Source organism: Juglans regia, chromosome 3 (genome assembly GCF_001411555.2).
Source record: "Juglans regia cultivar Chandler chromosome 3, Walnut 2.0, whole genome shotgun sequence".
NCBI classification, from domain to species: Eukaryota; Viridiplantae; Streptophyta; class Magnoliopsida; order Fagales; family Juglandaceae; genus Juglans; species Juglans regia.
This window is the reverse complement of record NC_049903.1, coordinates 2,886,125-2,906,175: the sequence shown is the minus strand read 5'-3', so window position 1 is coordinate 2,906,175 and position 20,051 is coordinate 2,886,125. Positions and strand designations below refer to the sequence as shown.

At 33.2% G+C, this 20,051-nt stretch overlaps 2 protein-coding genes across 2 annotated transcripts; both read left to right on the top strand.

Moving 5' to 3' along the window:
- Positions 1–484: 484 nt before the first annotated feature.
- LOC109005131 (3,9-dihydroxypterocarpan 6A-monooxygenase-like) lies at positions 485–3,070 on the top strand. Its single transcript, XM_018983923.2, has 2 exons — positions 485–1,536; positions 2,222–3,070. Exons 1-2 carry the CDS (start codon positions 619–621, stop codon positions 2,846–2,848), a joined length of 1,545 nt encoding a protein of 514 aa, XP_018839468.1. The 5' UTR covers positions 485–618; the 3' UTR covers positions 2,849–3,070.
- A 3,258-nt stretch (positions 3,071–6,328) lies between these two features.
- LOC109005130 (3,9-dihydroxypterocarpan 6A-monooxygenase-like) lies at positions 6,329–8,383 on the top strand. Its single transcript, XM_018983922.2, has 2 exons — positions 6,329–7,373; positions 7,538–8,383. Exons 1-2 carry the CDS (start codon positions 6,444–6,446, stop codon positions 8,165–8,167), a joined length of 1,560 nt encoding a protein of 519 aa, XP_018839467.2. The 5' UTR covers positions 6,329–6,443; the 3' UTR covers positions 8,168–8,383.
- Positions 8,384–20,051: the final 11,668 nt, after the last annotated feature.

Sequence of the window (20,051 nt, the reverse complement as noted above, 5' to 3'; positions counted from 1 at the left end):
AAAACCGCTTGAAATAAAAAAACGGTTTGAACACCTAAAGACCAAAACTCTCCCCAGCGGCAATGTTATTAACTACCAACAAAAAATGAGAGAAACTCAACGGTAAATAATAAACATCATTAAAAAAATACCAACACTTATTCATGAGAATTCGAGTTTACTTTTCCCAATTTGGTTATGAAAATACTCCCGATAAATTTTTTACATGAAAAGCTAGAACTTTATATATGTGCATAGGCCTTTGACAAATTAAAACATTCTCGATATTTTCCTTTTGGTTTAATTTTCATCATTTCTAAACTGAGATGAATTATATATTGAATTATTATATTTGAAAGCCTTTACACCGCACATTTGATCGTACAATTATTACAATTTATATTTATAAAATACTGCTAAGAATCGACCAATTAACCACATATATATGTCCTTATTTTCAAGCTGCTGCGTTGATTATATAGAATCCACGCAGGATATGAGCAGGTAGGAACGAATTACATACATGATGTCGCAAATAAAAATATTCAAACGATAGCTATATAGCTAGCTATTATATATACCTGTTAAAAGCTCCTTCTGTTTACACGGCCTGCTAAAACCCATCTTTAGAAGAAATCGATGGCCACTGCTGTTGATTTCACCAACTACTGCTACCTCTTCTTTTTCTGGATAATTGCTACTCTTGTATGGAGTTCTTTCGTAAGAAAATTCGTTTACTTTCGCTCCAATATTCGGCACCCACCAAGCCCACCTGCTCTACCCTTCATCGGCCACCTTTATCTACTGAGTTCCAAACTACCAAAATCCTTTGAAACTCTAGCCAAGCGATATGGTCCTCTGATGCAAATAAGGATCGGAGACACTAATTTCCTTGTGGCTTCGGAGGCGTCCCTAGCTAAAGAAATATTGAAGACCCATGATGTTGATTTCGCCTCTAAGTACCAATTTGGCGGCGGACAGAACTTGATATACAAAGATCTTAGTTTTATAAACTGTCCTTATGGAACCTACTGGCGGTTCATGAAGAAGCTTTGCGTGACAAAGTTGTTTGCAGGCCCACAGATCGATCGTTTCATCCTTATCCGAGAGCAGGAGACGTTGAAGCTCTTGAAATCGCTCATAAATAGAGCTAGCAACGGAGAAGCGAGCGATTTGAGCATGGAGCTGTCGACCTTGACGAACAATATGATTTGCAGAATGGCCATGGGAAAGAAATGGTCGGAAAATCCTAACCTACCTATGGAGATTAAGAACTTGGTTAGAGCCATAATGGGGAGTGGTGCCAAGTTAGGTTTTATCGAAGTTTTTGGCCCATTAAGTAGATTTGACATCTCTGGATATGGGAAGAAGCTTAGAGACGCACTTTGGGCTTTTGATAGGGTTTTAGAGCAGATCATGAAGGACTACGAAACAATGGAGATGAAGGATGGTACTGGAGAAGGCAAGAAAGATGTGATGGACATATTGCTGGAGACGTATAGAGACCCAAATGCAGAGCTGAAGCTGACGAAAGAACAGATCAGATTTTTCTTCTTAGTAAGTAATTATTAAATACTAAGCGTACAGCAATATTAATTAGTCATATATAACGGTGGCTTAATTATGGTCCAATATCATTAACCACATCGATCGATCTTTGGCAATTATTTATATGATGATGAAAGTATATATATGAGTTAGTCTCAGCTTCAATAATCATGAGCTAGATTTTGTTGAATTAGCTTCTAATTAATACCTGATCTAGATGATCATCACTTCATCACAAGTACTTATCCAAAGTTACCATAAAAACAATAATACATGAGTCATACAATATAGATAATTTTTTATTAATTAGATATATATTATCTAACGTTTTAGATTGATCATGATTATATAATTAATATCTAACGCCTAAAATCAAGATAAAAGCTAGGAAGCTCATGATCTATATGAATGAAACTTTTTCCCCTCACTATATACGATCATCATACGATCATCTAGTGATAATGATCAGATTAATTGATCACTTGTCACTTATCTATCAAATCTGTGAAAACTTTTGCTCGTGTTAATTAAGTATCCAATCATATTAATAATCACTTTCGCAATAAGGATTTAATTTCTTCAATGATATTTTGTGTATTGCAATGTTTTTCTCAATTTGTGGTGCTGATCAATTCGTAGAAGGCATAGACGTTGCATGCGGTAACTAATCCTTTATGAATTAATGATCTAACAGGAATTATTTTTAGCGGGCGTTGACACTACATCAGCAGCCGTTCAATGGGTCATGGCAGAGCTCATCAACCATCCAGAAGTGTTCAAGAAGCTTAGGCTTGAGATTGAATCCGTTGTGGGATCCAACAGGCTAGTCAAAGAATCAGACATTCCAAACCTCCCCTACCTCCAAGCAGTCATTAAGGAAACCCTGAGAATACACCCTCCCGGAGCGTTACTTCGAAGACAATGCAATCAAGATTGCAAGCTCGGTGGATATGATGTAAAGCAGGGAACCAAGATCTTGATCAATGCCTATACAATCATGAGGGACCCAAAAACCTGGCACGAACCGGACAAGTTCTTACCGGAGAGGTTCTTAATGAATTCCGCCGACACTTTTGAGCTGGGAAACAAGGGCCAGGATTTTAATTTCCTACCATTTGGTGGTGGAAGAAGAGCATGCATCGGTCAGCCTCACGCGTCAATAGTGCTGCATGCAACAATTGGATCCCTGATCCAATGCTTTGACTGGAAACTTCAAGATGCAGAGAAGGTTGATATAAAAGTGGTGACGGGATATGCAGGAGCAGTGGCACACTCTCTTATGTGTTATCCCATCATACATTTTAATCCATTTAAGGGATAAATATTCCTTGGATGGATTGAAAGCTTCGTGTATTTTGGTCTAATTGATTCAATTAAAATGATCATGAAGTGTCCATGTAAAATAATGTTCTTCAAGTATCCTGGCTGGCCTGTAAAATAAATGGTTCCTAGCAAGCTAGCACATTCAAATTAATGAGCGTGTTGCTTATTAATTAGAGTACTTCGACTTCAATATAAATCTAGCTGTGCTAGCTGTTTAATTTGTACTATTTTGCTCGTGTGTTTTTGCAATTAATATCATTACTGGCCTTTGTTGCTGGAATTACTAGATGATCAAGTGATTACGTCTCTAATATATATATATATAAAAAGAAAAATTCTGTGCATCAACAATTATTTACTTTCAGACCCCACATTTATAGTTTTTTTTTATAGAGTGTAGGTTAGTGAAAAGTGATTGATAAGAATAATTTTTCATATATAAATATTGCAGACCTATATAACTAGCTTGCTGTTTAAGTTATATATTGATCGATCTATTGCTATTGCTGGAGACTGCATGTAATGCTGGAAGTTCTTCATGTGTTATATGTCCGTAATATTGTTGTTGCGTCGAGTTGATCTATTAATGCTGTAATGCAGCTGGCCGGAATCCTTATATAGACTATAGTACTGCTCATCATATAATTATACATTTTGTGAAGGACTTCAAATTCTAATAAATTAGGGGAGAGAGAGAGAGATAATTAGTTCTCTCTTCTATATAACCTACTCCTTATTAATTACCCTAGTTCAAGTACTTGAATATTCATGAGGGAAAGGATTGTTGATCAGGCTGCATATATCAACAGCGTGGGGCATGGGGTAGTACTTTGGATCGCTTTTATTCATAAGATAGCCTAAATCGCTTTACACCTACCGTTTACAAAAAGAAGTTAAAATAAAACGATGTTGTTTGGTTTAATATTACACTAAATAACGCCGTTTGGCTTTAGGGTTTAATACCCTCGTGTCTGCCCTCCCTTCCCCTCCCCTGTCCTTCTTCTTCTCCATGATGTCGTTGGGCTTTAGGGTTCTCATACTCTCTCTCACCTCTCTCACGCACAATCGTCGCCGCTACAAGTCTCTCTTCTCTCACGCCTTGCAGCCTCTCCCTCAAAGCATAGCAATCCTCTGTTAGACGTTAACCTCTCCTCCCTCCCTTTCCCACTCCTCCGTCACTCATCTCACCGCCCATGGAAAAATTTGGGACTTCAAGTGGTTTATTGTGTTGAGTTAATGGTTTTGTAATTTTGTTTTATGGATTTGTTGGTGTTAAATTGGTGATGGAAAACAACGCTTGTCCATTTTTTATGTTTGGTGATGGAAAACCAATACCCGAAACTGCCGAACAGATTGGTACCAACCATCAGATTCTAGCCATTTTTCTTTCTCTCTAGCGACCGATTTTGGTCGATAATAGCACATTTTTTCTTCATTGGTGCAGTTTCAATTTTGGACCAAAACCGCATCGATACATTCAATTTTCAGCTTTAATTAAGATATTGCATGCATGAGCTGATGATCAGCATCAGCCTGTAATTATATATATTTGATCATCAGCTTGTAATTATATATATTTGATGTTCATTCAACACTCTGCATGGACCACTGCGAATGGATTCTGGGCTTCTGGCTTCGGCTCACCTAGATTGAGATCATTATCATCTCATCAATATATAAGCTAGCTGGCCAGGCAACAATAATAACAATATTAATCATGAATATCATCGTCATGCAATATAAAATATCATTTTACGCGTAGAAATTCTACATCATGAGCTACGAAAAGTCCAAAAGCTTTTACACGAATTGTACGTTTTTAAGCCGAATAGATGTTAGGTTAGATGTCCATTATTCTTATTTTTTTTTCCTTAATTTTCGTCAGACATCTCTTGGTTTGAAAACATTAATATACCTTATCTATCGTGATTTCAAAAAATTATAATAAACTAGTATAATAATTAGAAGAAGTTCAAAACCAAGAGAAAAACTATATCTATAAAGAGAATTATATATAAAAACAAAATTATAAATTTCCAACTTGATCATGTGAATCATGTCACATTTATTTTACATAAAAAGAACTTATAACACGACATATATCATTTTGTATATACCATTTGATCATGAACGTCGTTCACTCTCTTAACTTTTTTTTTAGTGTCCTGCTAGCTTGCCGCCCAGCTTTGACTATTGGGCGTGCCCGCTAGCACAAAGTTTCTTTTTTATTTTTTTTTCTTTTTTTTTTTACATTTTTAATATATTTAAATATTTTTAAAAAATATATATCAAACACTAAAAATCAATTTCTTAATCATTAAGTAAAAAAATTTAAATATATGAGCGGTCAAAATGAGGGGACAAACTCAGGCGGCATACTAGCTAGCATTTTCCTTTTTATTTTTTATAGTTTTTAATTAGACCTATCATTTTCTCCAAACGATGTATATATATTATAATCACTAATAGCTGTACTATTGCTGTGATTATATATTGATCATGTTAATATTATATATGTTGAAGTGTATTGTACGCGTACGTCAAGTTGACAAGATGATCAGTCACAATGCATGATGATTATTACCTGCAAAGTCATTCGTGAATAATGCGATTTCTTTTTCATGGATTGTCAATATTACCGTGGTGTCATTGTCTACCTAAGCAACATAAAAGTCGACAAATTAAATAAGTCCTTTAATTTTTCATCATGGAAGACTTCACGAATAATTTTTTCTGCATGCCTTGTACTAATTAATTGGAAAATAGGTGGAATTAATGTATTGTTATATTTTTGGTGATGTAGGATGGAAACGTTTCACATCCATGATATATATATATATATATATATATATATAATAGAGACATAATATATACATATATATATACATTAATTTATAACCTTACGTTATCCATGCATATATGCCATGTAATTCACTGCAAGCTCCTATTGTGAATCTAGCGAGAGTTCAGGCGTGTTTGGATATTGAGTTGAACTGAAATGAGTTGAACTGAAATGAGTTGAGTTCTTTATTAATATTAATGAGTTAAAATGGTAGAGTGAGTTTTGTTGGGTCCACTTAAGATGAGTTTAAACGTGTTTAGATATTAAGACGAGTTTAGATGTATTTATGAGAAATTGAAAAAGGTTATGAGTCTCTCAAGTAAAGTAGTATTGAGTTGAAAAAGGTTGTGAGTCTCACGTATAAAGAGGTCTTTAATTAGTTAAGTGATGTTAGTGATTTGAAAGTTGTTTATTTGGATGTTAGCCGAGCTAGGCTTAAATTTAATTGAAATCAATTCAGATGAACTCAACTCAATTCTCTGGCCTTGTTAAAAGGGAAAAATTAAAAAATTTCAAAACATGATTTATAACGTTTCAATCTCAAGTTAAAAGTACGTACCAATTATTAATTACCAATATATATACGACTACGTATGTACAGTTTCTACTACTCGTCAAATATATATGCAGGGCTCATTTTTCCACCCTATAAATTAATGCTAGCTAGTTGGAAGTGTCATGCCGGCCTCGATCGTAATATCCCTAAACCAGATAATAAAGCAATTTCTTCCTATTTGCTCCATCAAGAAACATGGCCAGTTCTAGTACTGCGATCGCGAATCTTTGGGAGTACTCCTTCCTGTTTTTCATCTGGATTGTTTCAGTTCTCGTGGTGCGTTTCTTGATCAAAACATGCACCAGCTCCCGCGCCACAGTTCGTTGCCCACCAAGCCCACTAGCTCTACCGATTATTGGCCACCTTCATCTACTAAGCTCTAAATTACCGCAGTCATTCCAAAACTTAGCTCGACGCTATGGCCCCCTCATGCAGCTACGTATTGGTGCAACAACTTTTGTTATTGCTTCCAGTGCCACTGTTGCAAAAGAAATCTTGAGAACCCATGATGGTGATTTTGCGTCCAGGTTTGAATTTGGTCCTGCCGAGTATAACATATATAGTGGTATTGGTTTTATTACTGGCCCTTATGGCACCTATTGGCGTTTCATGAAAAAGCTATGCATCACCAAGCTATTCGCAGGCCCACAGCTCGCTCGTTTCAGCCGTATTCGAGAGCTAGAGATTCAAAACCTGTTAAAATCGGTGCTGAAGAGCTCTAAGGAAGGAGAGGCGTGCGATTTAGCCGTGGAATTAACGACCTTGACAAATAATTTACTGTGCAGTATGGCTTTAAGCAAGACATGTTCGGACAACGTCATGGGAGCAAAGGAAATCAGGAGGTTGGTCGTGGAAATTATGGAGCTTGGAACGAAATTAGGTGCTTACGAGGCTATAGGTCCTCTAAAGAAATTCGACATCTTTGGATATGGGAAAAATCTTGTGGAGGCAATGTGGCGGTATGATCATTTATTCGATCAGATCATAGAGTTCTACGAAGATGACATGGTTGATGCCCAAGATGGAAATGAAGAGGCAGATTTGATGAGTATTGTGTTGGAGACTTATAAAGACACAAATGCCGAAGTGAAGCTAACAAAAAACCAGATCAAGTTCTTCTTCCTAGTAAGTACACCGTTCATGACATCGTGTCGAGTAAATTTTATACGTATACTCTAATTAATGCATTAATGGCGTCCGGTTTATTGGTAGGTTTTTAGTTAATTTGCTTGCTGCTATCTATATTTGGTTCTTCAATTTCCTATAATAAAGGACCCCATGTTTGGCAGGAACTGTTTTTCTCAACTATTGATACTTCATCAGCAGCCATACAATGGGCCATGGCGGAGCTCATCAACCATCCCCAACAATTCAAAAAGCTTAGAGAGGAGATTGATAGGGTTGTGGGTTCCAACAGGCTAGTCAGCGAATCGGACGTCCCAAACCTCCCTTACTTGCAAGCCGTCGTAAAGGAAGGCCTAAGGCTGCGTTCTCCAACACCAATCATCCACAGAGAATGCACCAAGGACTGCAAGATTACTGGGTTCGATGTAAAGGCAAATTCCAAAATTCTGATCAATGCCTATGCCATCATGCGGGACCCAGAGCATTGGAATGACCCGCTGGAGTTTGTGCCGGAGAGATTTTTGGTCGACCGCGATGACGAGATTGGCCAACGTCAGATCGAAATGAAGAGTCAGGATTTTCATTACCTGCCGTTTGGGGGTGGAAGGAGGGGATGCATAGGTGGGACACATGCATTACTAGTGTCCTACGTGGCAGTCGGAGCCTTGACCCAGTGCTTTGATTGGAAAGTGAAAGGCGGGGATAAGGTTGATATAGAAGTTGGGTCTGGGTTTTCCGGAGCCATGGCACTTCCCCTTGAGTGTTATCCAATTACTCGATTTGATCCATTTTAAGAAGGCCAGAAACCGTGTGAAATTCAACATAATTATTAATTATATGGATCTTGGTACGTAGCTAGCTAGCTTGGTTTGTGCAATTGTGGCGAGAAGTATGTGTGCGCAAGAAATTCATGATCGATCCCCAATTAGTCTTTAATTTAATGCGAGTTCTACGTACGTACTGTGTATAATTAAACAATCTAGGTGTATAATTAATTGCGTTATTTTTAACAGTTATTGTAAGTACCTTATAATAATTAGAATATATATATATATATATATATGCTATAGATCGATCATTTTGATTCTCAATTTTAAAGTAATTAATTTGCTAGATGATCAGATCATGCGCCAAGCAGAACATGAGACTATATCTATATAAATATTTATATATATATATATATGTATATATTATATGCGATTGCCAATATTCAGTATTTTAATTAAATACTCCGATTGAGAAGATTATATATATATGGACTTTTTCTATATTAGTATCCAATTTGGATAATTAAGGATTTGTGTGAATTTTTTTTTATATCATGAGCGCGTTTTAAAATTCCCGATTAAATAAGTGATCATGAAAAAAAGAGTGAGAAAATTCCCGCTTTTAATTAATTAAATGATGGAAACATCTCTTTCTGGTATGAGAACCATCACCATAAAAGAGTGAGAAGCCTTTGTTGAAGATAAAAGAGTGTTGTATTGAGAATGAGGGGGATATTCCACTCTTGGAAAGGCTTGTGGGTTTCCAGAAAGCTAAGAATTTGGTTCATTTCTTGGCTATGCGCAAAGAGGGGCATGATGTTCTTATTTGGAAGAGTGAAAATGATGGTAAATTTAATACTAAAAGTGCTTGGGACTGTATCAGGGTTTGAACGCCCTCTTTACCTTTGGCTCAAAAGATTTGGCATGCTAACCTCCCAAAGAAAATCTCCATTATGATGTAGAAAGCTACTAATAACTATTTAAGTGTGGAAGAGAAGATTAAACTTGCTAGCATTCCTATGGTCTCTAAATGTAATTAATTGTTGCTCTGTGGGTCATCTCGAGGATCTTAATCACATTTTTTGTAGGGGTGATTTTGCTAGAGAAATATGGCGTTTGGCAGCAGTTCAATTAGGTGTGCATATGGATCTTTTCGGCACCTGGCAGGAGCAAGCTAATTTCTAGTTTCGTCATGCTGGACATTCCTCTCACATTCGGACTATCTTGGGTCTCCTCCCGTCTATTGTTTTTTAGAAGCTATAGGATAGATGTTGCAAAGCCTGGTATGAGGGTAAGGTTGATACGATTGAATCAGTTTGGCATGTTATTAAATTCTGGATCCGTCGTGTTATGCAAGTGTTTATGAAATCTTTGAGGCTCCCTAAGCATGATGTTACTATTTTAAAGAGATTTGGATATTCCGATTTTAACCCCTAAATCTAAGAAGGTCACTTTGGTGAAGTGGATTCGGCCTCATCAAGATTGGGTGAAGCTTAATACTGAGGGCAATAGTTTGGGTAATCCAAGTCTGGCTAGTGCCGGAGATGTTATTCGGGATGCTAATGGTAAATTGTGTGTGGCTTACTCTGTGTTCTTAGGCCATGACTCTAATAATTTTGCCGAAATGAGAAGTTTACTATAAGAAGTTAGGAGGTGTTGTCGGCTCAGCTTTTATAGGGTTCATATTAAGACAGACTCTTAACTTCTAATCAACTGGGTTACTATGCGTATTTGTAATATTTGGTATCTTGAGGATTTTTGGGATGAGATCCAAGCTTGCCTTCTTTGTATGGATTATAAAATTACTCATATATATCGCGAAGGTAATGTTGTGGCTGATTTTTTACTAAGCAGGGTGCTGAGGGTTTAAATACAGAATAGATTGATGATAAGGATATTTTATCTAGTCAGTTAAGAGGTTTTTTTCGCATGGACATAATTGGTTTTCCTTATTTTAGGTTATCAAAGTTAGGTACTTGATTTTTGCTTTTCGTTTCTTTGTTATTTTCTTATAATTGTGATTTCTTGCTGATTGGTTTCCTAGGGTTGTTCTTTCTACTTGGTTTGTAATTTTTTGGCTTTTTTAATTTGTGGTTGGGTCTTTTGATTTTTGATACCTGGATTTTGGTCTTTATGCTTATTTGTAAACCCCGAGTGTTTGGTTGTAACGACGGTTTTCCTCCGTCAAAAGTTAGGGGTATCAATAAAATTGGAGTACCGTTCTTTTCTTAAAAACAATAATAATTAGATGATGATCTCCTAACATATTATCTTATTTGGATTCATTTACAAGATAATGAAATCTCTCTCTCTCTCTCTCACAAAAAGCCTCTAGATCTGATTTTTGTTAGAGGTGGAGGAGGCCTCGAATTCCTCTTCCTTCTCCCTCTTCTTCCTTCCTTTCTCCATCTACCCACTTTGTCTATCAATGTAGTTCTCTTTTCTTAGTTTATTTTGTTTCATTTAAGGCCGAAAAAGACATATCTACAGTTTTTTGACAAGTCTCGAGAGACACACGCAGCATAAGAAGACTCTCAGGCAGTAAATCGTTCAGAGAATAGTTGCGTTTTTGTGAAAATCACTTGTGTCACTCACAACTGAGAGTGGTCCTTATGTGCCACCCATTCCGACAGTTTTTCTCGTCACACGTGCCAGATCGCTAGAGTCGCCACCATTAGATCTGACTTTTTTGGCTAAAAAAAGACAAACGTGTTGCCTTCACGTGTCATTACATATTTTGAAATCTACCGGAGTTGATCCAAGCTGTAATTCATCTTTTTTTGCATCTATCTTACTATTTTCCTTATTGTTTAGTAAAAATAAAAAAATGAGTTCGTCTCTTGGACGTTTGTCTATAAAGGTTGAGTCATCTCTTTCTATGAATAGTGATGTTGAGTCTCTGTTTAGGCAGAGTACAATCTCTTGGACGTTTGTTTGTAGATAGTATCAGAAGTAGTGGAGACCAGACCAATTATAAAAGAAAATAATGTAATGGTGGAGCTCCAAATGTTTTAATTGGTTTATGAGGTAATGGTTGATATGGGGATATTCTTGCATGTTTTCAGTCATAGATTTAAGTTTTTTTTATGAATGAATAATGATAATTTCTCATTAAAAAAAGAAGGAAATTTAGTACTTATTCGTGAGGATTAATCGAGTTTACTTTTCCCAATTCGGTTATGAAAATTCTCCCGATAAATTTCTTACGTACATGGAAAGCTAGAATTTTATATATGCAAAACGCCTTTGACAAATTAAAACACTGATATTTTCCTTTTGGTTTCATTTTCATCATTTCTAAAATGAGATGAAATATTATATATTAAATAATTATATTTAAAGATATTTACACCACACATTATTTACATGACATAATTTAATTTATAAGATTCAAATCTTAAGAGAGAATATAGGGATATTTTAGAAATAATGCATAAAACCTACAAGATGCTTATAATCAATAAACCGATCTCATGTTCACAAAAATCTTATTAGATTTCTAGTCATTACCAAACATATATATATATATATGGGCCGGGTGTGGTCACATTCATTCTGTAAAATCAGATTTGTAGGCATTAAATCAATTATGGGAAGGTAGATATTGAAGAGAAGAATTAATTATATAATATACTATAGTCACATGATCCCACATGATCTATTAGGTGATCGTCAACTTTAAAATCACAATAGGATAAGAGTGATCATCAGACGAGAGTATAATATATGGCATCATTGTTACATACTGTGTGTGTGTATATATATATATATATATATATATATTATATATACTTACTATTTGAGGGCTAAAAACCACATACTATATAATACATAAAGATTAATTAAATCAATGAGGATTAAGATAAGATCCAGCTTAATTAATTGTTGCAATATATATATATATATATATAGATATCACGCATTGACGTTCTTGCAATCCTATATATCATGGACCACTGCGGATGGTTATATATTGATGACCCCATATAATATGCATGCAGCTTACCAATAAAGAAAAAAACTATTGACAATAATAATAATAGTCGTGGATGTCATTGACCATCGTGCTACAATACTCAGAACAATATTTTAGAATAAGCGTTAATTATTAACGTACGATTTCCATTTTTAAAACCCTTAGAAATTAATGTTAGTTTGAATGTATATAGACATTGCTTTCTTCTTTTGGCCTCACACCTACTACTTTGTTAAGAATATATTAATGGTATATCGTACGTTTTTTTTAGATTAAATTAATATTGTGAGATTACAACGTCTAACAATATTTATATATATATATATATATATATATATTATCTTTTATACGGATTTGATTTTTTTTTTAAACCTATAGGTATCGATTTATTATTTTGTTCGTAAATTTAGATGAAAGAGATGTTATATAATAAGGATGGCACGGAATTAAAATAATAAACTAGCTAGAGGGTTTCAAATCTAGATCTACCAGTATTATAATTATAAGATCAAGAAATTAATTGGACGAAGATTATGAAGAAGATTGAGATGAGAGATGATAATTCGATCTGTTTAATTAATTATACATTTGAGGTTCTTTCAATCTGGCCTGTACATGGACCACTGCAGATGGTTGCAGCTCAATAATAACAAATTAATAATCATGATCAACATCGATCGTGCAATAATTTATAGAACAATTTTATTCATGGAGGATCGACGTGATCTATGTTTAAGAAAAGTCGTCCAAATTAAAGCATTTTAACAATATTTCGTACTAATTTCTTTTAAGACTATTTTGTCATGTTGCTACTATACGAAACTACGTACGTAGTTTCCTAAGGTTTATAAATTGACCAAGTCTATTGTAAGTATGAAAAATTCTTCTTATCAGTTATTATTTATCATCACATATTTTATAAAAAATATTCTCACACTCTATACAAGATACTCTCACATCTTATAAAAAAATTATAAGTGTAATGTGAAAGTGAATAGTAACTAATGCATAGCATTCCTCTTGTAATAATAGGTTATCGTTCGAATGCTTGGAAATAAGCAAATTGTAAGAATAGGCTTCCTCATTTATTTTTATTTTCACAACTCTTCTCAACTCATCTAATCAATTACAACTTTTCTAAGTTCTCATACAAAATAAAATAAACAATTAAAAAATTTTCAAATTTTAAAACAAAAATAATATTGAAAAAACATTTTTGAATAATATTTTATTTAACTTTCAACTTTCATCTCATCTCATATGCGAAAACAAACGGGACAAACTTGTAATCACCATTAGAACACATATTAACACTTGTTTTGTTATTTTGCTAATTCTGCTATATATATATATATATCATTAACTATATATATATATATATATGTCATTAACTTATAACGGGGTCTTTTAAGTCATGTTTGGATGTTGAGTTGAATTGATATGAGTTAAATTTTTTTATGAATAATAGTGAGTTGAAATGTGAAGTGAGTTTTGTGGAGCCTATCTAAGATAAGTTTATATGTATTTGTGAGAAGTTGAAAGCGGTTGTGGATCCCGCATGTAAAGAGGTGTTTAGTTGAAAAATGTTGTGGGTTTCATGTGTAAAGAGGTTTTGAGTTGAGATGAGTTTAGTGATTTGAGAGTTGGATATTTGAATATTAGAATCAGTTTAAAAGTAGACTGAACTGAGTTGATTTCAGTTTAGTTCAACTTCAAAACAAGGCCTTAGACTTTAGTGTCGATAATAATCCACTTTGCATAGGCACATACCATGCGTGCTCGATCGCCATGTTATAGACGGGGAACTTGATAAGTTTTTGGAGCAATCATTGACATTATATAATGCTAGTGTTTTTAATAATGGAGTTAAAATGTTATTTTTTATAAATTTGTAATGATGACAATTTGTGTTCATTTATGTCCGATCATCCTGTAATCCTTTATCGTTTGAAAAATGATATATACAAATTTCAAATGCACAAACCTCATGCATTTATAAAAAATTGGATTTTTTCTTGATTAGACTCATATTTTTATAAAATATTTATATATTTAAAACTTGTAACTAAGATTACTTATAATTAACATTTCTCAGTATTGTTGCCCGGATTTTAGGTCATGCATGGATTTCATGCAGATATGATGACATATTGCAAATGGATGCCTGTCATAGTACTGTTCAACAAGAAGGGCTGTAATGCAAAAAGACGGCTTCCGAATATAATGGGTGTGACAAGCAGCCCGAGGCCGACATGGATGCTTTAACAGGCCCATATTTAGGATAATCCAATTGAGGGCCCATATTTCTTATCAGAATAGAGTTCCAAAAGAGTTGGATTAGGCCGAAAGCATATACTTAGAACAAGGTCGACTCATTCATAAAATTGAGGTCCATTGTCAGTCAGGCTTCACCGCACAGGCCCAATGATTGTGAGACCCCAGGCGCTGGAGTTGCGTCCAGAAAGGTTTATTAGCCTGTAGCCAATCAAAGGAGGGCGGATGAATGTGAGACACCATATATTCAACTACTGCCATTTGGTTGCGCAAGAAGAGTGTTCACCAACAATCTGGTCGGGCACTAAAAAACCAAAATGAAGTTCGCCGAGAAGTGATATTATTGGCCGAGGAAAGAAAATAAAAGAAAAGTGACATTAATTACAGACAAGTTTTGTTTTGCATTTTTTGTAAGTTTTACGTATTTTTTGTGTAGTCTATTAATGTGATTGATCAAAATAATTATTTTATATTAAAAAAAATAATACAACCAATCACATTAATAGATGCACAAGAAGTACATAAAAATATTTGTACGTAATATTTTTATTTTTTTATCCCAGTCTCCTTGATCAAATTGTGCATGTTGATTCTTTGAGAGCATTGTCATTGACTTCATCAAAATGTAAAAATTTAAATTTTGAGCTACAGTAATTTTAAGTACATCTTCAAATTGTAATGTTCATCATCAAAAGTAATATTTTATTATAAAAATTAAAATCAACTTATTTCATGCGTAAAAGGTGTACAATAACATAATAGTTTGTTTTGTAAATAATAACTCAGTTAAATTTGTATAGGATTAATGCTATAGGGTTATATATACATTAATTTTTATTTATTATAATAATATAATATAATATTATTAGCTAAAAATACGATGCTCTCGTCAAACTCCAAGCTAGTAAAAAAGTTGTCAATATTATCTGGAATGTCTTCCGTTTAATATTTGATTATTAATTGTTGGGCTTTCTTTAGATAGTATAATTGTAAAATATAAGAAAAATAATATTATTATTTTGATTAATCTAATGGTTAATCCGATTATGAATATGAAGGTTAACGTGCGATTTCCATTTTTAAAGCCCTTAGAAATTAATGTTAGGTTGGATGTCTATAGACATTGCTTTCTTCTTTTGAAGTTTTGTGGCCTCTCACCCACTACTTTGTTAAGAATATATTAATGGTATATCGTACGTTTTTTAGTATTTTCTTTAGATTAAATTAATATTGTGAGATTACAACTAACAATATATTATCTTTTGTACGGATTTGATTTTTTTTAAAAATATATAGTATCGATTTATTATTTTGTTCGTAAATTTAGATAATCATCCTGGATATTATATAACAAGAATGGCGCGGAATTAAAATAATAAACTAGTTAGAGGGTTTCAAATCTAGATCTACCAGTATTATAATTATAAGATCAATAAATTAATAGGATGAAGATCACGAAGAAGATTGAGATGAGAGATGATAATTCGATCTGTTTAATTAATTATACATTTGGGGTTCTTTCAATCTGGCCTCAGCATGCATCTTACATACGTATCAAGATGATCACGTCTATGTTTAAGAAAAAGTCTAAATTAAAGCATTTTAACAATTCGTACTAATTTATTTTCAGACTATTTTGTCATGTTGCTACTATACGAATCTACGTAGTTTCCTAAGGCTTATAAATTGACCAAGGCAATTGTAAGTATGAAAAATTATTTTTATCGGTTATTATTTGTCACCACACATTTTATGAAAAATATTCTCACATTTTATGAAAAATATTTTCACACCTTATAAAAAAATTATAAATATAGTTTGAGAGTAAATAGTAGCTAATGTATAACATTTTTATTGTAAGATTAGGTTATCGATCGAATATTTGGAAATAAGCAAATTATAAGAATAGGCTTCCTTATTTATTTTTATTTTCATAACTCAACTCATTTCATTTCATCTCATCTAATCAGTTACAACTTTTTCAAGTCCATACAAAATAAAATAAACAATCCAAAATTTTTTTAATTTTAAAATAAAAATAATATTGAAAAAATATATTCGAATAATATTTTATTTAACTTTTAATTTTTATCTCATCTCATCTACGAAAACAAACGGGGCAAACTGGTGATCACCATTAAAACACAAATTAACACTTGTTTTGTTATTTTGCTTCGGCTATATATATATATAGTTATCATTAACTATATATATATATGTCATTAACTTATAACGGGGTCTTTTAGGTTCCGTTTAAATGTTGAGTTGAGTTGAGATGAGTTAAGTTTTTTATGAATAGTAGTGAGTTGAAATGTTGAGTGAGTTTTGTGGGGCCTACATAAGATGAGTTTAGATGTATTTAAGTGTTAAGATGATTTTAGATGTATTTATGAAAAATTGAAAAAGGCTGTGGGTCTCACGTGTAAAGAGATGTTGAGTTGAAAATGATTTGTGGATCCCGCGTATAAAAATGTTTTGAATTGATATGAGTTTATTGATTTGAGAGTTTGGTATTTAGATGTGAGATTCAATTTAAAAATAGACTAAACCGAACTGGTCTCAATTTAGTTCAACTTCCAAATAAGGACTTAGACTGTAATGTCGATAATAATCCGCTTTGCATAGGCACATACCATGCATGCTCGCCATGTTATAGATGGGGAAAGTGATAAGTTTTTGGAGCAATCATCGACATTGTATATTGCTAGTGTTTTTCATAATGGAGTTTTAATATTATTTTTTATAAATTTGTAATGATGACAATATGTGTTTATTTATTTCCGATCATCCTATAATTCTTTATCTTTTAAGAAATGATATATACAAATATCAAATACACAAATCTCACGCATTTGTAAAAAAATAAATTTTTTCTTGATGGGACTCATATTTTGACAAAATACTTATATATTTAAAATTTATAATTAACATTTCTCATAATTAACATTTCTCAGTATTGTTGCCCGGATTTTAGGTCATACATGGATTTCATGCAGATCAGATGACGTATCGCAAATGGATGCCTGTCAATAGTACTGTTCAACAAGAAGGGCTGTAATGCAAAAAGACGGCTTCCAAATATAATGGGTGTGACAAGCAGCCCCAGGCCGACATGGATTAGGCCGAAAGCAAATACTTAGAACAAGGTCGACCCATTCATAAAATTGAGATCCATTGTCAGTCAGGCTTCACCCCACAGGCCCAATGATTGTGAGACCCCAGGCGCTGGAGTTGCGACCAAAAAGGTTTATTAGCCTGTAGCCAATCAAACGAGGGCGGATGGATGTGAGACACCATATATTCAACTACAGCCATTTGGTTGTGGAAGAAGAGAGTGTCCACCATCAATCTGGTCGGGCACTAAAAAATCAAAATGAAGTTCGCCGGAAGCGATATTATTGGCCGAGGAAAGAAAATAAAAGAAAAGTGACATTAAAAATAGTGACGTAACCAATCACATTAATAGAACGTACAAAAAATACATTAAAGTAACTGCACATAATATTTTTATTTTTTTATCCCAGTCTCCTTGATCAACCTGTGCATGTTGATTCTTTGAGAGCATTGACATTGACTTCATAAAAATGTAAAAGTTTAAACTTTGAGCTGCAGTGATTTTAAGTGCATCTTCAAATTGTACTGTTTATCATAAAAAATAATATTTTATTATAAAAATTAAAACCAACTTCTTTCCTGTGTAAACAATGTACAATAATAGACTAGTTTCTTCTTTAAATAATAACATAATTAAATTCATATAGGATTAATACTATAGGATACATTAATTTTTATTTATAATATAATATTATTAGCTAAAAAATACATGCTCTCATCTAACTCGCTAGCAAAAACGTTGCCGATGTTATTTGGGGTGCCTTCTATTTAATTTTTAATTATTAATTGTTAGACTTTCTTTAGATAATGTAATTGTAAAATATGAAAAAAATAATAATTATTAAAAAATAATATTATATTATAATTTGATAAATCAAAAGACTAATTCAATGTGAGGTTATGAATGTGGAGCTTTTAAAATTTTGTAAAATATATACTTTTTATCAAATTTTAAAGATGATTTTGATAAAATCAATGACAATGCTTTTATTATTAGAAGTAATACTACATACAGTCGTGAAATGTGTAAATACCGTGCAGTTGCTTTAAAAAAGAATGAAGTCTACTATTAAAAAATTAATTTTTTTTTTATTTAAGTCTCATATTTATTTATTTATTTTAAAATAAATATACAGTGCTTGTACACTTACGACTGCAAATACATTTCTCTATTATTAGTGGTCAGTTGAGGTTAGGGGTGATTAACGGTCCGGTAGGACCGAACGGACCGACCGTTTCGGTCCGGACCGGACCGGACCGAGACTTAGACCGGTCCGGTCCGGTCCATATTTTAGAGGACCGAAATCATTCGGTTTGGTCCATGATTCACGGTTTTTTCGGACCGGACCGGACCGAATGAAAAATTTTAAAAAAAAAATTTTATATATATATTTTATATATAATAATTGTACAATTAACAATATAAATTTTTAAATATATTATTAATACTTGTTAATATTTTATAAATTAACAATATTTTATATATATCTTCATTTAACCTATCACTATTAACAATATAAAATTTTAAATATACTATTAACACTTGTTAATATTCTATGAATTAATAAATATATAATATCAATTAGTTAATTATATAGTAATTATATAAATTAATAATATAATTTTCATCTAATTTATTATCATTGAACATATAAAATATTTTTTTATTAAATTTGTTACATAATCCACATTAATAAGTAACTTAATTTAATTTAGTATTTTAAATAATTTTTTTATTAATTATTATAAAAAAAAAAAAAAAAAAAGAGGGCGGACCGACTGGACCGGTCCGGTCCCTTTGGGTGTTCAGTCTGGTCCGGTCCGGAAAAATAATGAATCGAAAATTTTCGGTCTATCGCCGGACCGGACCGGACCGGACCGTTTGCAGCCCTAGTTGAGGTGGTGGTTTTCTGAATGGGAAAGCTTGAAAGAGTACAAGCACAGGTTGATTTTTTATTTTTATAAAATTCTCCACCAGGCATTTCGTGAGATTTGATTATTTTATTTAACTGGATTCATTAGAAAGAAGTCTGACAGGAAAACTTGAAAAACACTATCCCCACATAAGATTTCTACCGAAATTTTCAACTTTTATGCTAGCTTGGGATAATCTATTCGTAGCTATAGTTTCTCCTATATTTTTGACAAACGTTCTCTGTTCCGATTGTCTCCTGATTGCAGGAGCTGGAATGCTTGTTCCTGAGCATGAGCCGTCCCTTGTCGCTAATAAATTAGCATATTATGTACGATGACTGTGTCTTGTGATGGAAGGGTCCCATTTCAAAATTTGAGGACTCAAGCAAATTGAATTTGTATCATCACAACTAAAAAGGTTAATCTTATTGGAAGGGTCCCATTTCAAAATTGACCCGGTCGATCCCTTTGTACCAAGAAGATTCATGCCAAATGCTTGCTTTAAAATTCGGAATGATGTGTCAATGGAATCAAAACGAAAAATGAAAAATTGCTGGCTTTGACTATTAGCATACAAACAAGTTAGGACAAATTTTAAGATTAAAATAAATTAAGATGCAATCCCCTGCCGGC